General features: G+C 32.0%; 1 protein-coding gene and 1 pseudogene across 1 annotated transcript in view; one reads left to right on the forward strand and one right to left on the reverse strand.

Moving 5' to 3' along the window:
* Window positions 1-680, forward strand: part of LOC137658035 (protein O-linked-mannose beta-1,2-N-acetylglucosaminyltransferase 1-like) — a 24,177-nt pseudogene extending 23,497 nt beyond the window's left edge.
* Window positions 681-6,434: 5,754 nt separating this feature from the next.
* LOC137657594 (uncharacterized) overlaps window positions 6,435-27,500 on the reverse strand; it is a 230,812-nt gene continuing 209,746 nt past the window's right edge. The window contains 10 exon segments of the mRNA XM_068391945.1: window positions 6,435-9,800; window positions 10,083-10,233; window positions 11,494-12,226; window positions 14,019-14,273; window positions 14,588-14,696; window positions 15,976-16,073; window positions 17,303-17,479; window positions 18,793-18,966; window positions 20,387-20,670; window positions 26,111-26,249. Of these exon segments, the coding sequence (XP_068248046.1) occupies window positions 9,630-9,800; window positions 10,083-10,233; window positions 11,494-12,226; window positions 14,019-14,273; window positions 14,588-14,696; window positions 15,976-16,073; window positions 17,303-17,479; window positions 18,793-18,966; window positions 20,387-20,670; window positions 26,111-26,249 (2,291 nt within the window). The 3' untranslated portion in view covers window positions 6,435-9,629.

Raw genomic sequence — 27,500 nt, forward strand, 5'->3', positions numbered from 1 at the left:
CTCTCAAAGTAAAAGTTCTTGCTAATTACCTTTAAAAGAAAACTCTCTCTCTCTCTCTCTCTCTCTCTCTCTCTCTCTCTCAAAGTAAAAGTTCTTGCTAACTGCCTTTAAAAGAAAACTCTCTCTCTCTCTCTCTCTCTCTCTCTCTCTCTCTCAAAGTAAAAGTTCTTGCTAACTGCCTTTAAAAGAAAACTCTCTCTCTCTCTCTCTCTCTCTCTCTCTCTCTCTCTCAGCAAAACTAACCTAACCAAGACCACACTCACCGCCACTTGTTTTGAAACAGTTACCTGAAGCCTTCGTGGGTCAGCGTGAGCTCTGAAGTCGGTAGCCAGGAAGCTATCCTAGGACGAAGGACTCTCATGAACAGGATTCGTTTCCCACGACCAGAATTGGAGGAATTCTCGCCCTTCTTACTCAAACAGCTGCCTACAGTCGCCCCGTCCTTCGTGGATGTCCTTCTGCCCTATGCCGTAACTGAGGATAAAAGGGCGATGAGATGATTCTTAACTGTGACCGATTATCATCATCATAATCATCATCATCATCATCAACTGTAACCAATCCACGGAAGGACAAAGGCCTCAGACATGTCCTTCACTCGCGTCTGCTTATGATCTTTCTATGATAGTTGATACCCGCAAATTTTCTTAGTTCGTCGATCCATCGTCTTGTCTTCCTTCCCCTGCTTCTTGTGTAATCACTAGGCAGCCATTCTGTTATTTTTAATGTCCATATGTTATGTGTCTTTTTTATTATATGTCTTGCCAATGTTCATTTCCTTTTCTTACGTGTTATTAGAATATCCTCTACTTTAGTGTAAGCGACTATAGGTTTGTCTACATACGCATATACGAGTTACAAAAGTACATATGAATTATGTAAATCGATTGCGTAATTACACGCATATATATATATATATATATATATATTTATATATATATATATATAGATAGATAGATATATATATATATATATATCTATATATATATATATATATAGATATATATATATATATATATATATCTATCTATATATATATATATATATATATTCGATTACTTTTGTGTGAAGATGTAAAGACACGGATGTACACAAATGCAAATTCGTCCTTATTATTTAAAATAATACGTGAGTATAATCGATTAACTTAATACTTTGGTATAAATATCAATGCACAACCACCGACATTATACATAAAATTACTTTTGTTTAAATATATATTCCCATAGATACATAACTTTAAAAGAAGAGATTGGTATGAAAACTTGAACATGAGCGTACTATATCATATAAATACTTAAATGTAATGACTTGTGCACAGACATATAAATTCAAATGAACAATTTGGTGCGAAGAATTACAAATGATAATGCAATATTATGTTTCTCTATGCTCTACAAGCGGTTACCAATTTACGAGTACTTGTTGCAAATGCATATTGTTATTGTTATTGTTATTAATTGCTAGGCTACAACCCTAGTTGGAAAAGCAGGATGCTATAAGCTCAGGGGCCCCAACAGGGAAACTAGCCCAGTGAGAAAATGAAACGGAAAAATATAATATTTTGAGGACAGTAGCAACATTAAAATAAATATTTCCTATATAAACTATAAAAACTTCAACAGAACAAGAGAAAAAAAATCGATAGAATAGTATGCCCAAGTGTACCGTCAAGCAAGTTGACGTAAGTATCATATCATATTTTATGTATAACTTATCTGTTTAACGTTGTTGATGATTTTCATATATTTCATATGTTTATATCGCATATATAGTTTATTCCTTTTTATTCATTTCCATTCCACACGACACTGCATACCTTGTTAGATCCCATGGGTTTGAAGCATTTTGCTTTCCCAATTAGGGTTGTAGCTTGGCTTGTAAGAATTCCAATCCCAAGTAGAGGTTGATTAAAGACTGAATTATTAATAAGAAACAAATTTGGCATTGATGATATACTATGCTTATGTAGAGTTTAATTACAAGAATATCCTATATTCTGTGTAAGATATTGCATAAAAAAATTCACATATATAAGAACAAAAGGGGTCTAGGACTTTTCGTCTAAAGCACTTCCGTCTAAAGTACTTTCGTCTAAAATCACTTTGGTCTAAAGGTCCTTTGGTCTAAAGGAACTTTGATCTAAAAGAACTTTGGTCTAAAGTAACTCTTGTGTTAATAGCCGTTCTTTTACCTAATGATTAATTGCGCATAAAGGATTTGCGGATAACGACTTGTTCGGTTAAACATACTTTTGGTTAATAATCCTAACCTAACCTAACTTAACCTAACCTAACCTAACCTAAAAGAACGGCTATTAACACAAAAGTTCCTTTAGACTAGGTGCTTTTAGACCAAAGTGTGTTTTAGACTAAAGTGCCTTTAGCCGAAAATGTTTTTAGACGAAAGTGCTTTAGAAGAGAAGGTCGTATTAAGAACAAAACATATGCTGTCTGTTATGACTTCCCTGTTCACCCTGTTATTGAAGAAATTTAATTAACGATCAAGAAAGCGAAGTCTTTACCTTAATTAGCGCACTCTTTTCTTCTTCTTTTTATCATTTTTATTCCTCTCAATAATATCCGAGCACTATTCTTCACTATTCTTGCCAATTACTTCTGAATTAATTGCTATTAGAATTTGGAGAACTTTGAGTAAAATAATAATATATTTCGCAATAATATTGCATGAAACTAATTTATTGTCCATTCAATAAAAAGCTATGTAATTAGTATATATGTATATAAATACACACACACACACACACACACACACACACACATATATATATATATATATATATATATATATATATATGTATATATATACACACATATATATATTATGTCTCAAAATAATAACAGTATCAAAGTAATGAAGCTATGAAGAAATATTGATTGAAACTACCTTACATATTTTTGAGGACTTTTCTCATAACTACGTAAGATAATTCTTTTTAGTTGATATATGCTTTCATAAAAACACAGAACTCCAAAAACTTTAGATTACTACAAAGTAATAATATTGCCAAAGTAATAAAGCTATGAAAAAAAAATATTAATTGAAACTACCTGACATATTTTGGAGGAATTTTGTTATAACTACAAAAGATATTTTTTTACATATTTCATAAAAAACACATTTAACTTCAAAAACTACAAATTACAAAAAAGTGGTCATAGTATCAGAGTAGTGAAGCAATGGAAAAAAGTAATTGAAACTACCAGACATATTTTAGAGGAGTATGCTTATCACTGCGTTAGATATTATTTTTTTACATACTTTATAAAAACTCATTCACCTACAAAAACTACTGAATGAAATATTAAGGAGACGTGTATGCATAGCTTCTGTACTACATTATGCAGCAAAACCATGATCACTGACAAGGAAAATGAAGAAAATTCTGAAGAGATATAACCTTGGAGAATGTTCCGATCCAAAACTCTTCAAAACTTTGAGTGTTATTCAAAATGTTTTATTTAGTAGATCTCCCATGTTATACTCTAGAACGGGGACTGGTTAATGGACATTTGAAAATACCTATCATACCTCTGATGGCTTCAACAGTGAGTTAGACAGTATTGATGGTTGCATACAGGGTTAGGTATCCTCGTATCAAAAGACTGTCTGTCTGCTTGAAGGATAACTACACTCTGTCCTTCGAAGGAGAGAAGACGTATTGTGAAAATCTTATTTAGAAATTAAAACTTGACTATATTATCATAACATTATAAGCTTGTGATTTAATGTTCCAACTTCAAAAACATTAATCCTTTATAGTAGTGATTATCTATTTCGTCCCCTTGAAGGATAATGCTAACTCAGTCCTTCGAAGGAGAGAATACTAAATTGAAAGTTTTAATTAGAAATTAAGATTTGGCGATAGTCATCACATCGCAAGATTGTGATTTAATTTTCCAAACCATTTCTCATTTATAGTAGTTATTACTTATCCCCTTATGACAGAGTTTGCCTGTTGCCATATGAGAGTGTTGGGACACAGCAAGAATAGGGATGCAAGAAAAAAGTCCCATGTATCAAGTGCAGAGTTGGCCCACTTCAAGGGTGATAATATAAGTTAGTGGAGTCGTGAGATCAACCATACAGATAAACATATATTTATCTTTAAAGACGAGAAACACAATCAAGTACTTGAACTAAGTCGATACTAAGCAGTGAGCTAAATTTGTTAATAACAGTTTTCTAAACATATATTTGTATTTAAAGAAGAGAAACACAATCAAGTACTGAAACTAAGGTGATTCTAAGTAGTAAGTTAAAATTATTAATAACAATTTTCTAAACATATATTTATGTTTAAAGAAGAGAAACACATTCAAGTACTGAAACTAAGGTGATTCTAAGTAGTAAGTTAAAATTATTAATAACAATTTTCTAAACATATATTTATGTTTAAAGAAGAGAAACACATTCAAGTACTGAAACTAAGGTGATTCTAAGCAGTGAGTTAAAATTTTTTATAACAGTTTTCTAAACATATATTTATATTTAAAGAGAGAAAGACGACTAAGTACTGAAACTAAGGTGATTCTAAGCAGTGACTTAAATTTGTTAATAACAGTTTTCAAAGTATAAATATTTCAGGCAATTCATGTATCCCATTATAAATCAATTGAAATTACTGTGATATATAATGTATGGACATGAGTCATGGTATGACAATGAAACAATCTCCAACAGATTTAGTATATTTGAGAACAAAACCCTCAGAAGGATATTGGGAGTTAAATGGCAGGATAGGATTAGAAATGAAACTATAAGAGAGATTACTCGAGTGCCATTTGTGAATGAGATCATGGTGAGGGGTAGAATTAAATGAAGAGGGTTTGGGCATGCCCTTTGCACTCCCCAAGAGTGATTAGTTTACCAAACGTTTAACTGGGCTCCACAAGGCACTAGAAGAGTTGGAAGACCCAGGCCTACATGGCTGAGGACTATGAAACGTGAAGTTGAAGATGATAAATGAATAAGTATAGAATTAAAAGCTCAAGAGAGAGTAGACTGGCGAAATCTAACCGAGGCCCTTTGCGTCAATAGACATAGGAGGAGATGATGATAGTGCATAAGAAATAAATGCCCGCCATTTCTATTAAAAGGTGAAGTACTTAGCTTACTCTCTCAGTATCTACTGCACAATGGTAGGGGTAATAAAAAGACATTATTTTATACATTGTATTTTATTAAAAATAAAAATAATACATATCACATTTGAGAAACAGTGACTATACAGGAAGATAAAGCGAGAAGGATAGGGAAATGAAGGAGACGTTGGCTTACCCTGACAACGATGTAAAAAAATCTTTGATGTAATAACCGTAGAAATGATATAAAGACAATTGATCTATTCTGTAACAATGTAACTAAGTAAGCAATAACACAACACGTTCAATATTTTACAAGTGCTTTTCCTAATCTGCTCTTAGAGGCTTTTTTATAGTGATGTCCCTGTTATATACTCGATATCTTGATATTTGTGATGTCCCTGTTACATACACGATATCTTGATATTTGTGATGTCCCTGTTACATACACGATATCTTGATATTTGTGATGTCCCTGTTACATACACGATATCTTGGTATCTGTGATGTCCCTGTTACATACACGATATCTTGGTATCTGTGATGTCCCTGTTACATACACGATATCTTGGTACCTGTGATCTCCCTGTTACATACACGATATCTTGGTATCTGTGATGTCCCTGTTACATACAGGGTATCTTGATATCTTTTGGGATATTCGCTCCGGGGGTAGTAACCCCTTGATACCTCTACAGGTAAAATTCTCTGGTACACTCGCAAGAAAGATCCCAAGTAGAAAGCTGCCTAGAGGAACTTCCATCAGGACGACATTTCTCTCTCACCCAAAAGTAGATTTTTCGTATATAAAAATCCCTTTATTAGTTGTTTGCTGTTTTATAGATATAGTAATTCACCACCGAGAAGAGCAGTTGTTGGTTTATCTATTATATTTCTGGTATTTTTATGAAAGATAAAGTTGAAATCTAAAGCACTGATATATCAAAGGATCCTCATTTTGATTAAGAACAATATTATCATTGATGTTATTTATAGCATAATAACGATGACAATAATAATAATAATAATAATAATAATAATAATAATAATAATAATAATAATAATAATAATAATAATAATAATAATAATTCTGAAATTACATGACAATCAAATCAGAATACAAAGCAATATTACCTCAGTTAAAATGAAAAATCGTCTGGGACTGTAATTTACACCCAAGACTATCGAAAGTTTATGTACTTATCCAGAAAGGGAATAGTTGATATAAGTATATATATGTGCATATATAAGTGTATATATATATATATATATATATATATATATATATATATATATATATATATATATATATATATATATATATATATATATATATATATATATATATGCAAACATACAGCTTGAGCAAAGTTATGATTACGACTTGCGTTCTGTTTGAAACCAACAATTATTTTCTAGAAATGTAATTTTAAATCTAAAAGCACTTTAATATTTCCATTTCAAGTGTTGCGTGTGTTAGATGCGAAAACTGACAAAAGTAAACATAGGCAGAAAAATGAAAAGAAGAAGGACAGGCAAAAATTCAAGTGCACATCATGGGCAAAAAGACATGAAAATGTGTTTACATTGATTTCAAACAATTCAATATGGTTTCTGGTAGCCTGGAAGACAGTTTCAATTTGTATTCTAACCAGGATTCTAGATATTGCAATTATGTTACATACAATAAATATAAATTTCAATTACTGAAAACATATCATTACACATTGTTTTGTTTTTCTAAGTTTTGTTTTGCAAAAGTTCTAATCTAGAAATATTTCTTTTTATGTCCATTTTGAATCAAGAATTCTTATCGTAATCAAAATTAACATAAATTTCAATTGCTGAAGATATTTTATCATTACACATTGCTTTTAAAGTTTTATTTTGCAAAAGTTCTTATAAAAAGATATCTCTATTGATGTCCAGGTTGAATCTAGAATTCTGATTAAGATTTTCTTCCTATACGAGGTTGCGATAATGTAGATAGAATAAATTAGGACACACATAGACAAGAATACAGCGGATGAGATAAAACGAAAGAAGACGGAAGACTCTTAGTTGGTATTCTCAAGGTGTATTCCAAAATAAGGACATTGTTGTTCTCAATAGCTCCGGAACCTCTATCGAAGCTACCAGAAACCATATGGATCCACAGCTAACAAACAAACAATCATTCAAAAGAACTCGCAAATAGATAAAGAAGACTTAATAAGTTCGGACAGACTTCCACGAAGAACGTATGGAATTTATGGCATTACATGGGGGGGGGGGGGGGAGGCCGTTTACTAAAACCTTACAAAGAATCTCGATGTAAGAATATTTATTACCTCTAAGGGTTGATTCACACTATCGGTCCGGTCACACCCTAGTCTTGGTTCGCTCTTGGTTCGGTGTAGGTTCGCTCACCGTTCGCAATCGGTTAGCTCTCGGATCGCTATCGGTTCGCTCTCGGTTCGTTCAAGGTACTGAGGTGTTCACACTCTCGGTCCAATGAGTGTCTTGGCAAAATTATAAATAGAAGGAAAAAGCATAATTGTATATGAATATTGCTCAATGATACTAGGAAATCGGAAATGTATTTACGCGGTGAACATTACCTTGTTATTGTAAATATTGGATTTTTGTTATCATGACCGGAGCGAGACTGGAGCGAGAGCGGACCGGAGCGAAAGCGGACCGGAGCGTGTGCGGACCGGAGCGCCAGTGCGAATGCTTCCATTTAAAATCATGGAACAATATTTAACCGGACCGGGACTGGAGCGAGAATGGACCGATAGTGTAAATCAACCCTAACATTTCCAAGAGTTTGCTTACCTACCATATATTTACAAAGAGATAATATGCAGTCAACTAAAATAGAGTACGAAGGAGACTGGCAAGTAACAATGTTATATTCATTCCTAAATCTTAAAAAAAAGAGAAAAATACATGTTTTTAACTCTTTCACTGTTAATGGTGATTTCAAGGAAACTTTTGATGTAACATATTATTTCGAGACCACACAAACCTTCACTTGTTGGTATTTATTGAAAAGCTCACATTAAGACCTTTTTTTTTGAAACCCAACTTTCTATAGTTTGGGTGATTGTAAAAGAAAGTTTCCTTTTTTACAAATTTTGACTGAAACACTGTTGGAAAGTTCACACCAAGACCTTTCTATTGAATGTTAACTTTCTATAGTTTAGGTGAATGTAAAAGAGAGTTTACTTCTTTCAAATTTTGACTGAATCACCAACAGCAGCGAAAGGGCCAAACAGAAATTTCCCCTTTGTTGCATAGACGAGACACCATTGCGAGAGAAGACCAACAGCTTTGAGTTCGCAAACTAAATAACTAGGAAATAATTAGGATGAACTAGACTATCTATTGGTCCCTCGTCACTGTCACTCTTCCAAGACAATGGATAGTGAAATTTTACGTGTTAGTGTTCTGATGACTTTGGATTAATATCTACAATACTGAATCATCTTTTTAAGAAAAAGAGAGACGGATTCCAACCAAATAGTTATTTCTATTCCATTTTTTTACAAACAAAAGACGAATGGAATGTAAGAGGAAAAAACGGAAGAATAATACATAATAATTATAAATAGTAGAAGACTGACTCCTCTAGTTATTTAGGCACATCCCACAGAGAAAGAAAATAATATAAAAATCAATAATAATATCAAAATGATAATTAAAAATCCAGCGTGGTAACTGATAGAGAGTAACAGTGCAACACAACGATCGTTTTTATTTACCTAATTTGCAACTCCTTGGTTTACGTTTGAAAATTTGATGTAATACTTAAAATTTTCTTTGAAGAAGAAAATAGATGGAAGTGACCAAGATCATTAAAATCATTTCAGTTATCTAAGAAACATTTCAAACTATTTAGTCTGGTTATTCAATTACTTAATTTGTAGCTTCTTGGTTTGTGTTTGAAAATTTGATGCAATTTTTAACATCATCTTTGAAAAATACAGTAGATGAAACTGGCCAATCTTGTTGAAAATCTTTCAATTATCTAAGAAATATTTCACACCATTTAGTCTGATTATTCATTACCTTAATCATATAGGCAGAACGTTTGAGACCAATTTCTTAAAGATTAATATATTCAACCAGTTGAGCAAAGCGATTGGAGACTGTTGCAATAATTCATGTGGATATATATAAGTATTTTCAGTACTATTTTTCTTCACAGGTGGACAAGGTCCAAAGCGGAATTTTATGGCACCTAATTCTATGGTACTTCCTAATTAATTTTATTCATAGCAAATAATTAGTCTATGTATTTTTGGAATTTCATATTTTACATATATTTCTCCATCAGTTACGACGCTGTTTTAACAAAATCTTTAAAACTTTTCTCTCATTCCATACATATACATATAATATAATTTGAAAGCATCAACCCACTGGTACAATACATCAGTAGAGACTACTTCAAAAAAATAGTGATCTAATGGAGAACGAATGCTTCTTTTATTTATGATGGCTGTGCATTCTTCCTCCAAGATCTTTTCTTTGATTAGTTTATCTGTTGGCGAAACCTAATTGGTTGGAGTCAGGCGCTGGCACTTGCGGGAATGCGCGGAAAGCGAATGCGCATTGCACCTTGCATACGTGGTCGTTCAGGATGGCCTCAGGGCTGTACGATTGCGCCAGATGGAAGCAGTTGTCCACCTTCAAGCTCTGGCACACAGGCTGTTGAAAAATTAGGTATTTTACTTATCCTTTTGTTTATTTTTTAGATTGATTTGTTGAAAATAAATAAACAAAACCAATTTGAGGAGCTTATCTTTTGCATACTTTGTTTTAAAACGAGTGATATTAGTTTATTGAATGATACTTTGTCCTTAAAAAAAAACATAAATAAATTTTCTAAAGAAAATTGAAAAACATTTCTTTAATTGAAGGATTCCATTTATGGTTAGTGATAGATAATAAAAATTCAAGGCTAATAAGAGCTTGCAAAGTAGTACTTACACCCTCTTTAGTACATGTGCACATTACACATGGCGAGATTCTCTCAGCAGCACCAATGTTGATGTTGGTTCGTCCAACGCTACAGGATACTCGCTCCTTCCAGAGTTCCAGGTTCACGCCCGGAAGATCTCGGCAGTTTACTCTTGGGTTTCTGGAAATGTATAACTAGAATATAAACTTTTCTTTGGTGAGAGTAGTGAACAAAAATCTTTTTTCTTATTCTCTTCGTGGACATATAAACTTTTAAAACTTTTCTCTAGTGAGGGTAGTGAACAAATAATAATAATAATAATAATAATAATGATAATAATAATAATAATAATAATAATAATAATAATAATAATAATCTTATCCTTTTTGCGAACATAACTTTTCTCTGGAGAGGGCAGTGAACAAAAAAAAAAAAAATCTCATCCTTTTTGTAAATATATCAACTTTTTTTCTGGTGAGGGTAATGAACAAAATTGCCAGTCCTATCATTTTTGTGAACATATCAACTTTTTTTTTCTGGGAAGGGTAGTGGAAAAAAAAAAACTATTCAACCCTTCCCATTTTCATGAACATATGAACTTTTCTCTGGTGAGGGTAATGAACAATAAAGCCTTTTTTCTAATCCTTTTCGTGGATATGTAATCTTTTCTCTGGCGAGGGTAATGAGAAAAAATATTTCTTCTCTAACCCGTTTCATGAACATAAACATTTCTCTAACAAGTTTCGTGAATATCAGGATTATGATAATAATTGGAATTTGTAGTTTAACTATCACGAGTTCTTACTAATTGTATAAGTTTTTTGATACTTACATTACGTATGTATTTCATTGTTCATTCTTATAAATGATCATAACACCCTCGGCAAAGTTTTTTAGATTTCCCAGCACTTTATAAAGGTACTTATATTTTTTTTTCAAGTAGATGGGTTTCTAATTTCATAACTACATCCTATAGCAAAAATATGTATGTTAACCAGTGAAGGAATATAGACGTGTGTGATTATAAGAAAGCTACTTGATTATTATTATTATTATTATTATTATTATTATTATTATTATTATTATTGTTATTATTATTATTATTATTATTATTATTATTATTATTATTATTATTATTATTATTATTAGCTAAGCTACAACCCTAGCTTGAAAAGCAGGATGCTACAAGCTCAAAGACTCCAACAGGGAAAAATGGCCCAGTGAGGAAAGGAAATAAGTAAATGAATAAACTACAAGAGATGTAATGAACAATTGTAATAAAATATTTAAAGAACAGTAACGACATTATAATAAGTCTTTTATATATGAACTATAAAAATATAAAATAGAAGAAGAGAAATAAGACAGAATAGTGTGCCTGAGTGTTTATACGCAAGAAATCTGTAGACCAGAAACATACAAAAAAAAAAAAAAACTTACAAGAAAGGATCCGGCAAATCGAAGGCCGACCTCTGGGCTGATCCAATGGAATCACAATTGTCGCAGAGCAGTTTGGAAAGCGTGACTTTGCGAAGTTCAGTCAGCTGTGGGTCGGTGAAGCGAATGAGGGGATCAGCATTCTCATACCAGAAGCGATCGCATTTTCGCAGGTTTCTGAATTGAATTCCGAGAATACAGCCGAATGTTGGTCCAACGAGACCTCCGTGGAGGGGCGTTTCGGCTAAGCCTCCAGTGAAGAGATCAATGTCATCAATGTGGGCGTACGTGCGTTTCAGTCTCTCTATAACCGGCTCGGCGATCTCACGTCGTAGGTCGTCGAAGTCCCGAGCCCTTGTGAGATTGCAAAGCTCTCTGTATTCGTTGTAAGGCTGAAGACCGTGGTCACGGGCTCTCTGAATATTGAGCGAAGCCAGGTCAAGGCCGGAGAATGGCTTGGCCTTGTCTTCGAAGAGATGGTTGGTCACTTCGTCTGTGAGGAACTGATCCAGGGTTTCCATGGAGACTGTAGTAAGACCGCGGATTATCTCGTCGATCATTCCAGGCTGGTAGAGTAAATCGGGGTTGAAGAAATGGTCGCTCAGTTTGACGGGAGGGTTTCTCTTGGCAAAGATGCCGTCCATCCTCTCCAGAGAAGGCTTCAGAAGGGAGTGGCCAAAACGGAAAGCAATTCCTACTTCATTCAGGACCGTTGGATTGCAGTAGGGGTCATAACCTGAAATAATAGAAAAACTTATAACACAAATTTCATGGTTTCCTGATAGTCTCTTCAGAATCCTATTTATTTTTCATGCATATAATTTGAATAGAAATATTTTAAAAATCATTTGGTATAGCATATACGAATTTTTCATGGTTTCCCAATACTGTCTTGAGGATCCTATTTATTTTTCATGCATATAATTTAAATAGAAGTATTTAAAAAATAATTTGGTATAACAAATTTTGTGGTTTCCTAATGAATGAGGATCCTATTTATTTTTCATGCATATACTTTAAATAGAAATATTGATTGATTGATTGATTTGAGGTTTTCTGGTATCCTGACATCTAAGGTCATTGAGGCTGTAAATAAAAATATTTAAAGAATCATTTGGTATAACATATATGAATTTTTCATGGTTTCCTAATACTGTCTTGAGGATCCCATTTATTTTTCATGCATATAATGTAAATGAAAATATTTAAAGAATCATTTGGTATAGCATATATGAATTTTTCATGGTTTCCTAATACTGTCTTGAAGATCCTATTTATTTTTCATGCATATAATTTAGATAGAAATATTTGAAGAATCATATGGCACAACATATATGAATTATAAAATCTATGATATTATAGCACTTTGAGAAAAAAAAATTTTCTTTTTAAACGACTTTATATCTTCAGTCCTTATACAAGCCTTAATAGCTTGAAACCATCGTTATGAAACGTTTATCTTACTACATCATGGAAACAAATATCCTAAATACTTCAGACATCTGATATCTTGATAAATCATGACACATTTTATACAGATTTTATTAAAAGGTCATCCCATGTCTGATAAAATTAGATTAGAATCTATTGGTGATGTTAGGAAGATAGGGAAATACAACATCACATCCTACACATCTCAGGCGAGGTTACATTCAGATGATTCAGGTCATCTCTGGGCTGCTTGTTAGCAGAACGCATATAATTACTTTGTCTTTTCAGGAGTACTTATTCTCTCCTGGCTGAATATAGAAAAGACCTTGCCTTAATTAGATCTTTGCCTAAAATAACAGCTAAATCATGAGCCTATTAGTGGATGTAGTGAACAGTATCATGGTAAACGGATTCAAGAAGTTATACAAGATCATAAAAACTCTCAAACGTTTAAACTAATTCGCTCTATCCAAGAGCAAATGGTTTTGCTTTCTTATCTTATCAGTTGCTCTTCCCTACACTGTTAATAGACTAACCCGTATTAGCATGCTAGCTCATGTTTTATGATGTTTGAATTTTTGTGACGTTCTTGCTCGCACGTGTTTCATACACACTCGTACACTGTAACGGTTTCTTTTTTTTTATATTATCACTTGCTCTTTCTTGTCCTGTTAATAGACTAACCTGTATAAGCATGCTAGCTCATGTTTTATGATGTTTGAAAGTTTTGTGTTGTTCTTGTTCGCAAGTCCTTCTATATAAACTCAATGATTGTTACGCATGTGTTTCGTACACGCTCGTGCACTGTAACTATCTTTTTTTCTTATTACTCGCCCTTCCCTGCACTGTTAATACTCTAACCTGTATAAGAATGCTAGCTCATGTTTTATTATGTTTGAAGTTTTGTAACGTTCTTGCTCGCAGATCCTTGTATATAAACTTCCTGACTGTTATCACTTAACGGCTCTTAGCACAATCCAAAGCGCGGTCATGTTTTATCATGTTTGAATTATTGTGACGTTCTTGCACGCAAGTCCTTGCATAGAAACTCAATAACTGTTATCACCTAACGCCTCTCTTACTCTTGGAACACTCACCTTGGTAGTAACCCTCCGGTAGGAGATTGAGTTCATACAGGTTGATAGCATTCCATCCGAGGACTCTGGGTAGCCACTCGTTATACGTCACGTGCTGATTGATGGCTGTTACAATGCGTCGTGCGTTCTGGAACAGCTGTTCATCCGTCCAGTGGGTGTTCATCTCCTTGAGCAGAAGGGCAACTCGGTTGTGTTCTCTCATGAGAAGTGTGTGCAGAGCTGCAAGACCTGGCTGTTCAGATGCTCTTGTATCTCCTGTTGGAAAATAGGAAATATAAAATAGGCGCTTAATTATATTCTAAGTTCCAACCCTAGTTGGAAAAGTAGGATGCTACAAGCCCAAGGGCTCCAACAGGAGAAAATAGCCCGGTGAGGAAAGTAAATAAGGAAATGAGTAAACTACAAGTAATGAAGAAACATAATAAAAACATCTTAAGAACAGTAACAACGTTAAAACAGATCCTTCATATCTAAACTATAAAAAAGAGACCTATGTCAGCTTAGCCAACATAAAAACATTCGCTGCATGTTTGAACTTTCGAAGTTCCACTCAATGAAATGAGACCTACCTCCAGTGAAGCACCTTCCAGAAGGTGCCTGGCATTCGTGATTCTCGCCTTCTGTTGGTAACAAGGGCTTCCCTCGAAGAGGATTTGCTGTGGCTTTGAGGATTCCGTCCTGTAGAGAGAGATAAAAGTTTCTCAAATTGGAAATTATCTTTATAGAATCAGTTTCTCGAATTTCAATGGAAAAAGCAGTTGTTTAAATTATCGACTAACATTGAATATATATTCTAAGAGAACGGTCTGTGGTGAGTAAGAAAAATGTATAGATTCATTAGTAGGGTTAATCAATAGAAGAGCAAAGTCAAAACTTTATAACTTAAAGAATAATTTATTTGCACACCTAAACACACACACACACGTGTATATATATATATATATATATATATATATATATATATAATATATATATATATATATATATATATATATATATATATATATATATATATATATAGTGTATATATATATATATATATATATATATATATATATATATACATATATATATATATATATGTATATATATACATATATGTATATATATATATATATATATATATATATATATATATGTGTGTGTGTGTGTGTGTGTGTATGTGTGTATGTGTATACTGTATATATTTATTTGCACACCTAAACACACACACACACACGTGTATATATATATATATATATATATATATATATATATATATATAATATATATATATATATATATAGTGTATATATATATATATATATATATATATATATATATATATATATATACATATATATATATATATATATATATATATATATATGTATATATATACATATATGTATATATATATATATATATATGTGTGTGTGTGTGTGTGTGTATGTGTGTATGTGTATACTGTATATATAAATAATATTTCAAAATTAAACTAACAAAAAAAATCAGTAAAACATTACCTTTCAAGCATTAATTGCTATTTCTGTCTTTACATATAAACTTCTATCTCGATCTACATATATAACATTAATTTTACATTTTTATAATACATGTAAATATATATATATGCATATGTATAATCAAGTGTATTTCTCTCTTCCTTAAACACTATATTAACGAAGGAACTAATTCAATGATAACAGAAACAATTTGAAGTAAGAACCAATTTAATGATAACAGAAACAATTTGAAGTAAGAACCAATTTAATGATAACAGAAACAATTTGAAGTAAGAACCAATTTAATGATAACAGAAACAATTTGAAGTAAGAACCAATTTAATAATAACAATAGTAATAATTTTATTATAGTAATAGTAATAATTCAAAGTAAAAACATTAGCGTACTGTCAGTGATGTAATGGCAAATCGATAATGAATTCACCATCGTACGGAAATACAAAATAACTCACCTTGAATAATCTCAGGTGTCTCTGCTCGCATTTATCAGAACCGTATGTGTGAGAGGCATCAATGAAAGCTGTCACCTGGTTCAATTGTTCTCGGTATCCTGGAAAAGTACATTTCAATAGAAAAGATAATTTTGACATTTAGACATCTTTTACATTTTTTGTTTTTTTTTGTCATTTGGACATTTTTCGATATTAAGACATTTTTCGACATTTGGACATTTTTGACATTTGGACATTTTTTGACATTTGGGCATTTTTTGACATTTGGACATTTTTGACATTTGGACATTTTTTGACATTTGGACATTTTTTGACATTTTTACATTTATGACATTTGGTCATTTTTTGACATTTGGGCATTTTTGAAAGAGTATGTGTCTGGCTATATTTTTTCCTGTCACCCTGAGCGACATTGCCAAACGTAGGACTTCTTGGACTCTCCCCGTCCCTCGGGTAGGGGGAATGGGATTAGTCATACCCTGGTGAGAGGAGTGTACCCCTAGAAGTACAATCGGATTATTTCACCGTTATTTTGACGGGTTGCGTACACTAATTTATAGATAATTATTTACTTATTCTCTTTATTCTACAAATAAATCATTTCCTATTTTGATATAGATTGGATATTTATATCTGAATGTAATTTTGGTTCCTTGGCTTATAATAACCTACTCAAAAAAAAAAAAAAGTGTTCAAAAACTCCAAAAGAAAAGAAAACTGTGACAGGTCGGGACACAAGACTTTGGTTCACAGCCGACTGTGGTTTTCTGGCCAAACTCTTTTATTTGCCAGATAAGAATGAAATATTTAAATTCTTATTTCCCTATTCACGAGAAAAAATAATATAATAACTGTGTAAATCTAACTCATTCATAGCGTTTTGGATGTATAATTATGATAAAAATAATGATGCTCAAAGACCTATTAAGAATTGCATCATATTATTAGCTAGACAACATGCAAAAAAAAAGTCTTTATCTGTGTAAGACCAAAAAATAAGAAGAAAAAAATAGTGCATTGGGACATAGACCCATCAAGAATTTAGAAAAAATATATTGAATCTCAAAGACCCATTAAGAATTACATCATACTATTAGTTAGATAATATGCAAATAAAAGTCTTTATTAGTGTAAGACCACAAAGAAAAAAAAATAGTGAATCATATTGAGACATAGACCTATTAAGAATTTTAAAAAAGTATATTGAACCTCATAGACCTATTAAGAATTGCATCATGATATTAGTTAGACGATATGCAAGTAAAAGTCTATATTAGCGTAAGACCAAAAAATCCCCCCAAAACATCCAATGTTCATTTGACCTTACCAAGAGTCAGTTGACCTGGCATAGACCGAGTCAATGGGATACAGAAGGGTTGGCCGGAGGATATGTTCACGGGCGGGAAGAATGGGTCATTCCTGGGAATCTCAATGGGGAAGCATTCCGGGTGCACCGTCTGAGGGGAATCGCAGGCTTTGCAGTCCAGAATGGAGTCCTGGAATCCTGGAAAGATGAAAGGATAAGGGTGAGTGGTTTTTATAGGTCTAAGCTATCGTGCCTCTGCAGTTTCTTTGGTGTAGTCTAGTTCCAATTTAGGTTGATATCCAAATAAGTTTGGGTTGCATTTTAACTTTGAGATTGGACTTCTTTTAATGGGAATAACCAGATTTATGTTCTCCCTTAAAGGGAACATTTAAGGAAAAATTTATTTGGATGTTGTTGCTGTTCTTAAAATGTTTAATTTTTCCATGTTTCCTTTTTTCACTGAGCTATTTTCCCTGTTGGGGCCCATGGGCTTAGAGCATCCTGCTTTTCTAACTAGGGTTATAGCTTAGCAAGTAATAATAATAATAATAATAATAATAATAATAATAATCAGTTTTATTTAAAGAAATTTATTTGAGTTCCTTTTATAATATTCTTAGTTTGGTTGATGTCCAAATAAGTTTGGAAAGTTTAGGTAGAATCTTAACTTTGCATATTCGAAATTTTTTAAATGGATACAACCAGGTTTATGTTTTTTTCAATGGAATCAACCAAATATAAGCTTTTTCTTTATGCTTTTTTTTAGAATAACCAGATTTATGTTTTTTCTTAATGGAATAAAACCATATATATGTTTTGCTCTTAATAGAAACAACCAGATTTATGTATAAGAATTTACTTTACGTTTCTTTATACCCTCCTTAGAAATCGCAGAATTCTTTACACTATTTTACTTAATAACATCCTTATGTATCCTTTCTGAGTGAGGATACCTTAATGTGGGGAAAGAATTTATGTATTACAATGATCAGCAAAGTGTACTAATCAGGGCCACCCATACTAGGTTGATTTGCTGTGAGCAATCAAACTAATATCTTCCACCATCACCAAAACTTATTGGCTAACGTGGTAATACAAACTGGCCAAACCCTAGAAATGAATTGACATATCTGAGGTCTTTGTCCTGCGGTCGACTAGAAACTACTGCATTTATTATTATTATTATTATTATTATTATTATTATTTGCTAAGCTACAACCTTAGTTGGAATAGCAGAATGCTATAAGCCCGAGGGCTCCAACAGGGAAAATAGCCCACAGAGGAAAGGAAATAAAGAACTACAAGAAAAGTAATTAACAATTAATATAAAATATTTTAAGAACAGTAACAACATTATGATAAATATTTCATACACAAACTACAAAAACTTTAAAAAAAAAAAGAGGAAGAGAAATAAGATAGAATAGTGTGCCCGAGTATACCCTTAAGCAAGAGAACTTGTAAAAGGTTCATAAGAACGAAAAGTGCGTCATTTGGCTAAGGAGACTCACCTTTATTGACAGGAGTGAAAATGATGTCATGGTCAATAAACTGACCCCACTGCATGACCATCAGTGTGTATCTGACATGGGGGGCAGAAACGTCATTGTGGATATTGGTTGAAATGAGACGAGGTGATGGAAGGGGTCGTCCAGTGACTGATGTCGTTCGGGGCTTTGAGAGACCTGGAAAGTAAAGTCGTTTTCATTTTCTCTAGTAATGATTTTAATGGTTATGATTATAATTTAAATTTTAATCATTTTGATAAAATGGATCATTTTAGTCATGTTGATAAAAATGATAGATTTAATAATATTGATGATTTTCATGAAAAATATTATTTTAGTAAAAGTAATTATTTTAATTACTTTAATCATTTTAATAAAAAAGATGATTTTGATAATTTTAATAATTTAATAGTTTTTAATAATTTTAATAATCTTAATAATTAATATTTTCAATTGAGAGACCTGGAAAGGAAAGTCATATCTATTATCTCTAATAACAATTTTAATGAAAATTATAATTACAATTTTAATAACTTTAATAATACTAGTAATTTCAATAATTTTGAAAATGATAATTTTGATAATTTTACTAAAAAGTATAATTTTGATAATTTTCATATTTTTAATAAAAAGGATAATTTTAATAATTTCAATAACAATTTCAATTTCCATAATTTCAGTAAAAGTGATAATTTTACTAATTTAAATAAAAATGGCAATTTTAATCATTTTCATAAAAATGACAATTTTAATCATTCTAATAAAGAATACAACTTTAATAATTATAATAAATATTATGATAATAATTTCAACAAAAATTATAATCCTAATAATTTTGATAGAAACTTTAATTTTAATAATTTTGATAATAATAATAATGATTCACCTAACACTTCATTTCCTAACTTCTTTTACAGTTATGCCTCGAATTTTATCAGGTTACAGTACACCTATTGAATTGATTTTATTAAATACATACATTCATTTACTTTGACAAAGCTGGTGTTTAAATGATCAGACTTGCATGACATTTTTTAGAATAAACTAATATAATATTTCATCAAACACCATAAAGGGATATTTGGTGAGGTGTTACATATAATACTTTTTAAATATATATATATATATATATATATATATATATATATATGAATATATATATATATATATATATATATATGTATATATATATATTTATATATATGTATATATGTATGTACATATATATATATATATATATATATATATATATATATATATATATATATGAATATATTTGTATATATAAACATATATATATATATATATATATAAATATATATATATATATATATATATATATATATATATGAATATATGTGTATATATAAACATATATATATATATATATATATATATATATATATATATATATATATTTATATACATACACCTATATATATTTATAATTATATATAAATATTTATGCATATACACAAATATATGAATGCATAGATAGATTGATAGATAGATAAATTAAAAAAAATCTAAGAACAAATCATCTATACTACTATACGTTCAAAATCACCCACATAAAAAAAATAACAGTCACTCTTACCATCTTCATAAGCCGGCCTCAGAAGCCGAGTATTGGCCCTGAAGGATTTCCCGTAGGACGGGAAGTTCAGATTATTACACCACCCGGTCGCCGTCCTGAACCTGGAAGTGTGGTCGCAAGGAAGCGTCTGGTCGTCGCACTCGAACACGTTCGGGATATCCATAATGTCGCTGACGTCGATGTTCGGCAGGACGTCCATGAGATCGACCACGTTGTTGGGCGATCCCGACTCGATGTCCTTCAGCTGCCTGTCGGTATTACGGCTTTTTCTCACACCGGGCTCCCTATGGAGGCAGCGATAACAGGCGATCCCGAGTTAGTTTAGTCGTGTGGGTTTAAACAGTGGCTGTTTCTGATATCAAGGGCTTTCTCATTCGTGCAGACAGGTAGCGGCAGACAAGATAGACAGACAGAGACAGGTAGACAGACAAACGACAGCATTCAGACAGACAGGAAAGGAAGGAAGGGACGAACAAAGATGTTTGTTCGCAAGATCTAACGTTTTAAAGTCTGTACTAAAGTTAACAAATTATTTAAAGATATGATAATGGAAAAAATATTGTTTATTTAAGGCATTTAGTTCACTTTTACTGTGAATTACACTCTAATAATGAAATCTGAAGAGACATCAGGCAAAGGTACTAGAAAAAGTTACTGTCATAACACTACGTGAGAGAGAAACTAGTGAGCCACTGGACATCTACCCAGTGTAGAAATAAATATAAAGACATATATAATAAAAACACATATATTAGTTTCTCTCTCGGTTGGTCACTGAACAAGAAAGATGAAAGAAGAAGACATAAAAAAACTCCATGGAAACAAATATCAGCAAGCTGGAAAAAAAGGCTGTAAAGAAAATGAAAAAACTCATAATTCTTAACTGGCGCATGCGCAGTCCATTCCGCATTCCTGTTTTTTTATTTATTACCTAAGATCATATTTCTCATAGCAGTTTAAACATACAGCTTAAGCACATTACTGTGCAACATAAGGCTAGATATTATGAGTGCACCATTAACATATTCAATTAGATTGCTATGAATTCAGTTCAGGTGTCTGGATAGCTCAGTGGGCCCAGTCAGTTTCTGCATTGGCAGGTACGGTCTTGTCTGCTCTGGCTTCTGACGCAGATTCTGTTGTTATTACATCTAGTTTACCAGTTTATAGATTTCATGTGGTAGTTTCAACGTCTTTTAAACCATGTCAGGCTATTCTAGTTTATAGAATAGCTCGCTTTTAGTCTCTGTATTGGTGTTGGCAGCTGCTGTCTTGTCTGCTCTGGCCTGTGACGCAGATTCTGTTGTTATTACATCTAGTTTACCAGTTTATAGATTTCATGTGGAAGTTTCAACGTCTTTTAAACCATGTCAGGCTATTCTAGTTTATAGAATAGCTCGCCTTCAATCTTTATTAAGCTTAGTAAGCCCCATTAGATTCTTAAGCCTTGGTGTTGACAGCTGCTGTCTTGTCTGCTCTGGTCTGTAATGCAGATTCTGTTGCTATTTCATTTAGATTACAAATTTCTAGAGTTCACGTGGCAGTTTCAACGTCTTTTCAACCATGTCAGGCTATTCTAGTTTATAGAATAGCTCACCTTCAGTCTTTATCAATCTTTTGGTCTTGTCAATCAAAATCAAAGCATCCAGGCTACTAAGCTTGTTCGGCTAAGCGATAACGTTTAGTTTTTATGATTAGTAAAATTCGAGCTGGTTGTTAGGAACTGGTGTTAGAACCATTTTTAAACGCATCAAACAGGTACATCATTTTGTTAGGGATTACTGTCATATTACTAAAGTGATCCATCTATGCTTATCATATAATTTCAGATTGGTGTAAATCCCTTTGTAAAAAAAAGAAAGAAAAAAAAAATTCACGCCTGAATTTTTTGGCCTTAGATTTTTTCCCGATTGTTGATTTATTACAGTTCCAATCAACCTATGGCCTCACTTAGAAGAATATGATACCAACCCTAACAAAATTTGATGTACCTGCTTCGAAGAATTTACTTAATGGGTATACACAATACTCAAAGCATACTCTTTTGGTTGGTTGGCGATTTAGTTAGCAAAATATGTTAGTTCTTTTTTAAACTTTACTATATATTTTTTAACATTTAGAAGCGCTGTGGTACTTGGCTGTTAGAATCTTATTTTAGAAACATTCGCTAGTTTTATACAACTGATATATGAAATAGCAACGAAATACAACTATTAGTTTTTTTTTTTTTTTTTTTTTTTTTTTTTTTTGAAATAGTCGCTTATTTAATACCACTGTCTTATGAAATAGCAATGCAATACGACAATTATTAGAATTTTTCTTGAAATATTCGCTGATTTAATAGCAGTGTCTTATGAAATAGCAATGAAATACTACTATAATTAGAATTTTTTCTATAAATTTTCGCTGATTTAATAGCAGTGTCTTATGAAATAGCAATGAAATACGACAATTATTAGAATTTTTTTTTAGAAATATTCGTTAATTTAATAGCACTAGCATATGAAATAGCAATGAAATACGACAATCATAAGAGATTTTCATAAACTTCTTGAATTATCTCTTCCTTGAGTTTTAGGGGAAGCTCAAAAGAAGCAATCTTTAGATGTTAGGGTGCCAGATAACCTCAAATCAATTAATCAGTCAATTAAAAGAAGCGAGAAGGAAGGTTAATCACGAAAGGACTCCTTACTCACTTAAATCATATGCTAATCTTTAATTATTTTATTGATCATTTATGACTTCTCTTATAGCTTATCTATTTCCTTATATTGTTTCCTCACTGGGCTATTTTTCCCTGTTGGAGCCCTTGGACTTATAGCATATTGCTTTTCCAACTGGGGTTGTAGCTTGGCTTTTGATAATAATAATGATAATAATCACTATCACAAAATGAAAAAAAGATTCTAACAGTTTGTAACCACATCAACACTTTTAGTTTCCCTCAGGCAAAACAATGCAATTATTCATTTAGATACAAAGTAAGAAGATTCTACGTGTACGTTACAAGATCTGGAGGGGATCGCCAATCGCTGATGGTATTTGGGCACACGCACATGATGTGTACATGCGTCGCTTTGTTCATACATACGTAATAACAAGAGCGATGACATGACACACATGTGCCGATGAAGAACAACACAGGGGTATATATACATATTTTGCACGGCCTCTTTACAGGCCTAGCAAAAGAGAGATGTGAATGAAATCATTTCATTCATGATAGGAAACAAACTGGACGACTATTATTAGGATTAATGTATAAATATTTTTTGAGGAGTTTTCGAGAAACATTGCTTTGTTAAAGAAAGTGCGTATGTATGTGTAAATAATGCTTAATGATAAACAGTAGATTTGTAACTTACTATGTGTTTTACTTTTTATGGCTAAAAAAATATAAAAAAATAATCAGCTAATATTCTTTAATAAGGTCAGGGTTAGGCATTTATTATTTAAGGTAATGACTTCATGTGCTCTATTTAATTATCATTACAGTGTAACTCTCAGGAAAAGAAACAAGATAATTTATGAGTTATTAAACTATTTACGTAATATATCAGACGGAGAATTGAATTGAAGTGAATATTTATATGATGTAAAATAACTACGAAAAATTTCCTGTATTAATATGTATCTTATTCCAGCAAGTATTGCTATATATTACTGATAAAATGTATTATCAGAATAGCCTTCTTTTCTTTTGTTTTAACTTTACATACGAGACATATCCAGGACACGAATTGCGATTTCACTGTATATGATCCTTTATCAAAAGCATGTTATCAAGAAGAAACTCCTCAAATGTCATTCTATGTTAACAAATGAAAGGGTTGACTGCACTTTGGTGTATCCCAATTGGAGGAGGTCAGGTAAGGAGGGAGTTTAGATGACTATAGTCGCTGCAGAGCTTCCAGGCAAAATAAGCCCCTCCCACCGATGACGTCAGAGCCAATCATGTCTCCCGCATAAACAGAGGTCATAACACGTCTCTTAAAGTGTTTATAAGTTAGCATAGTTTGAAACTTGTAAGGGGATACATTGTGAGCTTTTCTAACGTGGTAGACGTGCACAACACATCTGCTCAAGTAATTTTAAGATAATATAGTTTGAAATTTGTAAGGGGATATACTGTGACCGCTGCTAACGTGGGAGACATGATTGACTATGACGTCAGCATGGGGTGGGGCTTATTTTACCCTGAATCTTTTCAGTGACTATAGACAGAAGGAGTCTGTGAGTAGATACCCACTACTAGGAGGTTGGGGTCTGGTTAAAGGTCCTTTCTATGTACAACAATAACAACAACAAACAACAAATGCAGCATTTTCTAGTCCACTGCAGGACAAATGCCTCAGACATGTCAATTTACATCTGTTGTTTGGCTAGTTTTCATCACCTCGCTGGCTGGTGCGGATTGGTGACGGTAAGAGATTTTTGTCTGATCGCTCATAGCAAACAGCCTAGTATAGGTAGCCCTGACTAGTATACGTTTGCTGATCATGGCGATCCACAAACCCTTTCACCACGTTAAGGTACCTCTCACTCAGAGAGGGCCTTCTTATGTATGGCTGGTTAGATTTGTTTGAGTTTGGTTAATTTATATTAGGAGAGGTCAAGTTGAATTAGGGTAGGATGTGAAACTAACATCAACTCTTAGTGATACCCCAAAATGCAGTCACCCCAACACAAGAAACTGAAACGGGTTATTTCCAAACCACATCCCAACATGACTCTCAAATTCTTTTTCGTTCTGTTAATTCAAAACATACTTTGGTTATTAATAACTTAGATGCAGATATATTTGATGACTATATATACAGTGTTATTTACAATATACACACATGAAAAACTTAATTATGTACAGTGCCTTAGATTACAAAAAATATCATCCTTTCTCTAGATAAATGGTTATGAAAACATTGCAATTTTAAATACCCTGAAAAAAAATTATACCTTCATAATGTAATGAGCTGAAAAAGATGATATTAAGTAATAGAAAAAGATGCTATTAGTGACTCGCCTATACCTTTAATGTTAGGCTATTTGTGGATGTATGTAAACTGTTCTTTTGTTTGAAAATTTCTTCGAATTCATACCTAAAACCTTTAGCCTCTTATTTAACCATATTTAATTATGAGGCATAAATTTAGTTCACTTTGAATCGAAATTGTATATTACAGCATCTGTCTAAAATAAAAATAAAAATCATCAAGTCAGCAGATAACCAAAATGCTCAATGAAGACTTGTGGAATTAAAGTTTTTTAAGGGAATTAAATATCATTAGTACTTCAATAAGAGTAGATTGCCTAAAAGTATTACCCTTTTTTATATTATGAGAGATCATATCAAATTAGAAATATGAATGGTCTTATATATATATATATATATATATATATATATATATATATATATATATATATATATATATATATATATATATGTGTGTGTGTGTGTGTGTGTGTGTGTTTGTGTGTATATATACATATATACAGTATATATATATATATATATATATATATATATATATATATATATATATATATATATATATATATATATATATATATATATATATACAGAAAATGTATGTGAATGAAAGACTCAGCTATTTCGAAGTTACCCATTTGATTGAGTAATAAGTTTAAAGAAAACGTCGCTAAAGAAAACAGATATTTTGATCCCTAACTATACAAAGTATAAACTCGTTTCGTATTTCAACTAACCCAGCAAAGAAGTTGTTGACGAAACGGGCAGAAGCAAACTGTAGGATGAAGGATGCGTTGGAGATCTCAATGGCCTGTCTCTTTGGCTTGTTGAAGGCATAAGCTGATCCAATAGGTCCCTTAGGATCAGCTACTAATCCTATTCGATACAAATATAAAAGGAATTAGATTTGTTTGTTTTGGACAAGATTTTAACAGATATGTTTGCAGTTAGGTTCAAATATATGGAAGAACGCACAAAACGGACTCAATATCAGAATTACTAATTCTTCAACTGTGCGAGGGCTGTGCATCGGTTGTGTGTAAAGGTGAAGGCAAATTAAAGCATGAAGAAACATCACAAGGACATGCATGGAAGTTAGAGGAATCCATCTGAAGAAATCCTTGACCAGTTTAGCTGAATGTTGGAACAAGATGCCTCTCGTATCGTAATTCCTCATGCAAGTATCTTTTGAGAGTTTCGAAGTGTAGTGGATGCAACGTGCATAGTTTTTATAATGGTGCTATGAAAAGCAGGACTGCCCAGTGCTACATCAACAACAACAACAACAACAACAAGGATACTTACTTATCTTCATACAATACTTGCTACAATTTTTCGGACTTAAGCTATTGCTATTAATAAAATTTGCTTCATTCAAATGATGTAAAAAGCAGAAAATTAAGAATCATTACCAATTTTTTCTTAATTCCCACAGCCCAAAACATTATTATCTTTATTGTAGAAGTGATAAGAGCTGGATGGGTGATGAAACAGGAATAATTTGAGAATTATAGAAAAGAAAGACATACTTACAAGAAATCCTTCACCTCAATTATGGCATTCATCCCACAGCCGAGACATTGGACACCTTAAAGACTACGCTAAACACCACTTTAATTATTCAAATTCATACGATTAGTTATAAGATACATCTAACTATGCTTTATCTTTATCTATTCGTAGATACATTTCTATCTAGCGGTGCTAGTGGCTGGTGGATATAGCTATAATTCTGATGTCAGAACTATAATAATTTGTGTCTATCAAGGTGAGTAATGTTAAATGCTTATTATTTTAAAGTAAAGAAGTGATTCGTGGTTTTGGTGGATTAGGAAATTTATAGTCCGTCATCAAATGAGTCCAGTCCTGTGTCATAACTAAACAAAATCAATATTTGAGGCCTGTAGTTTGATAAGGTGATTTTACAGCAAATCCATATAAAAAAAATAAAAAAAAATTGAAAACCAGTTTCAAGTTTCTAAGTATCAAAACTCAATATCGTAAATTTGTAGAAATGACATTATCTAGGTGATTTTAAAACAAGTTTATGACAAAGGAAAAATTGGAGATAGTTTCAAGTTTTTAAGTTTCAAAACTCAATTTAGCAAATTTGTAGAAATGGTACAT

Source organism: Palaemon carinicauda, chromosome 18 (genome assembly GCF_036898095.1).
Source record: "Palaemon carinicauda isolate YSFRI2023 chromosome 18, ASM3689809v2, whole genome shotgun sequence".
Taxonomy (NCBI): domain Eukaryota; kingdom Metazoa; phylum Arthropoda; class Malacostraca; order Decapoda; family Palaemonidae; genus Palaemon; species Palaemon carinicauda.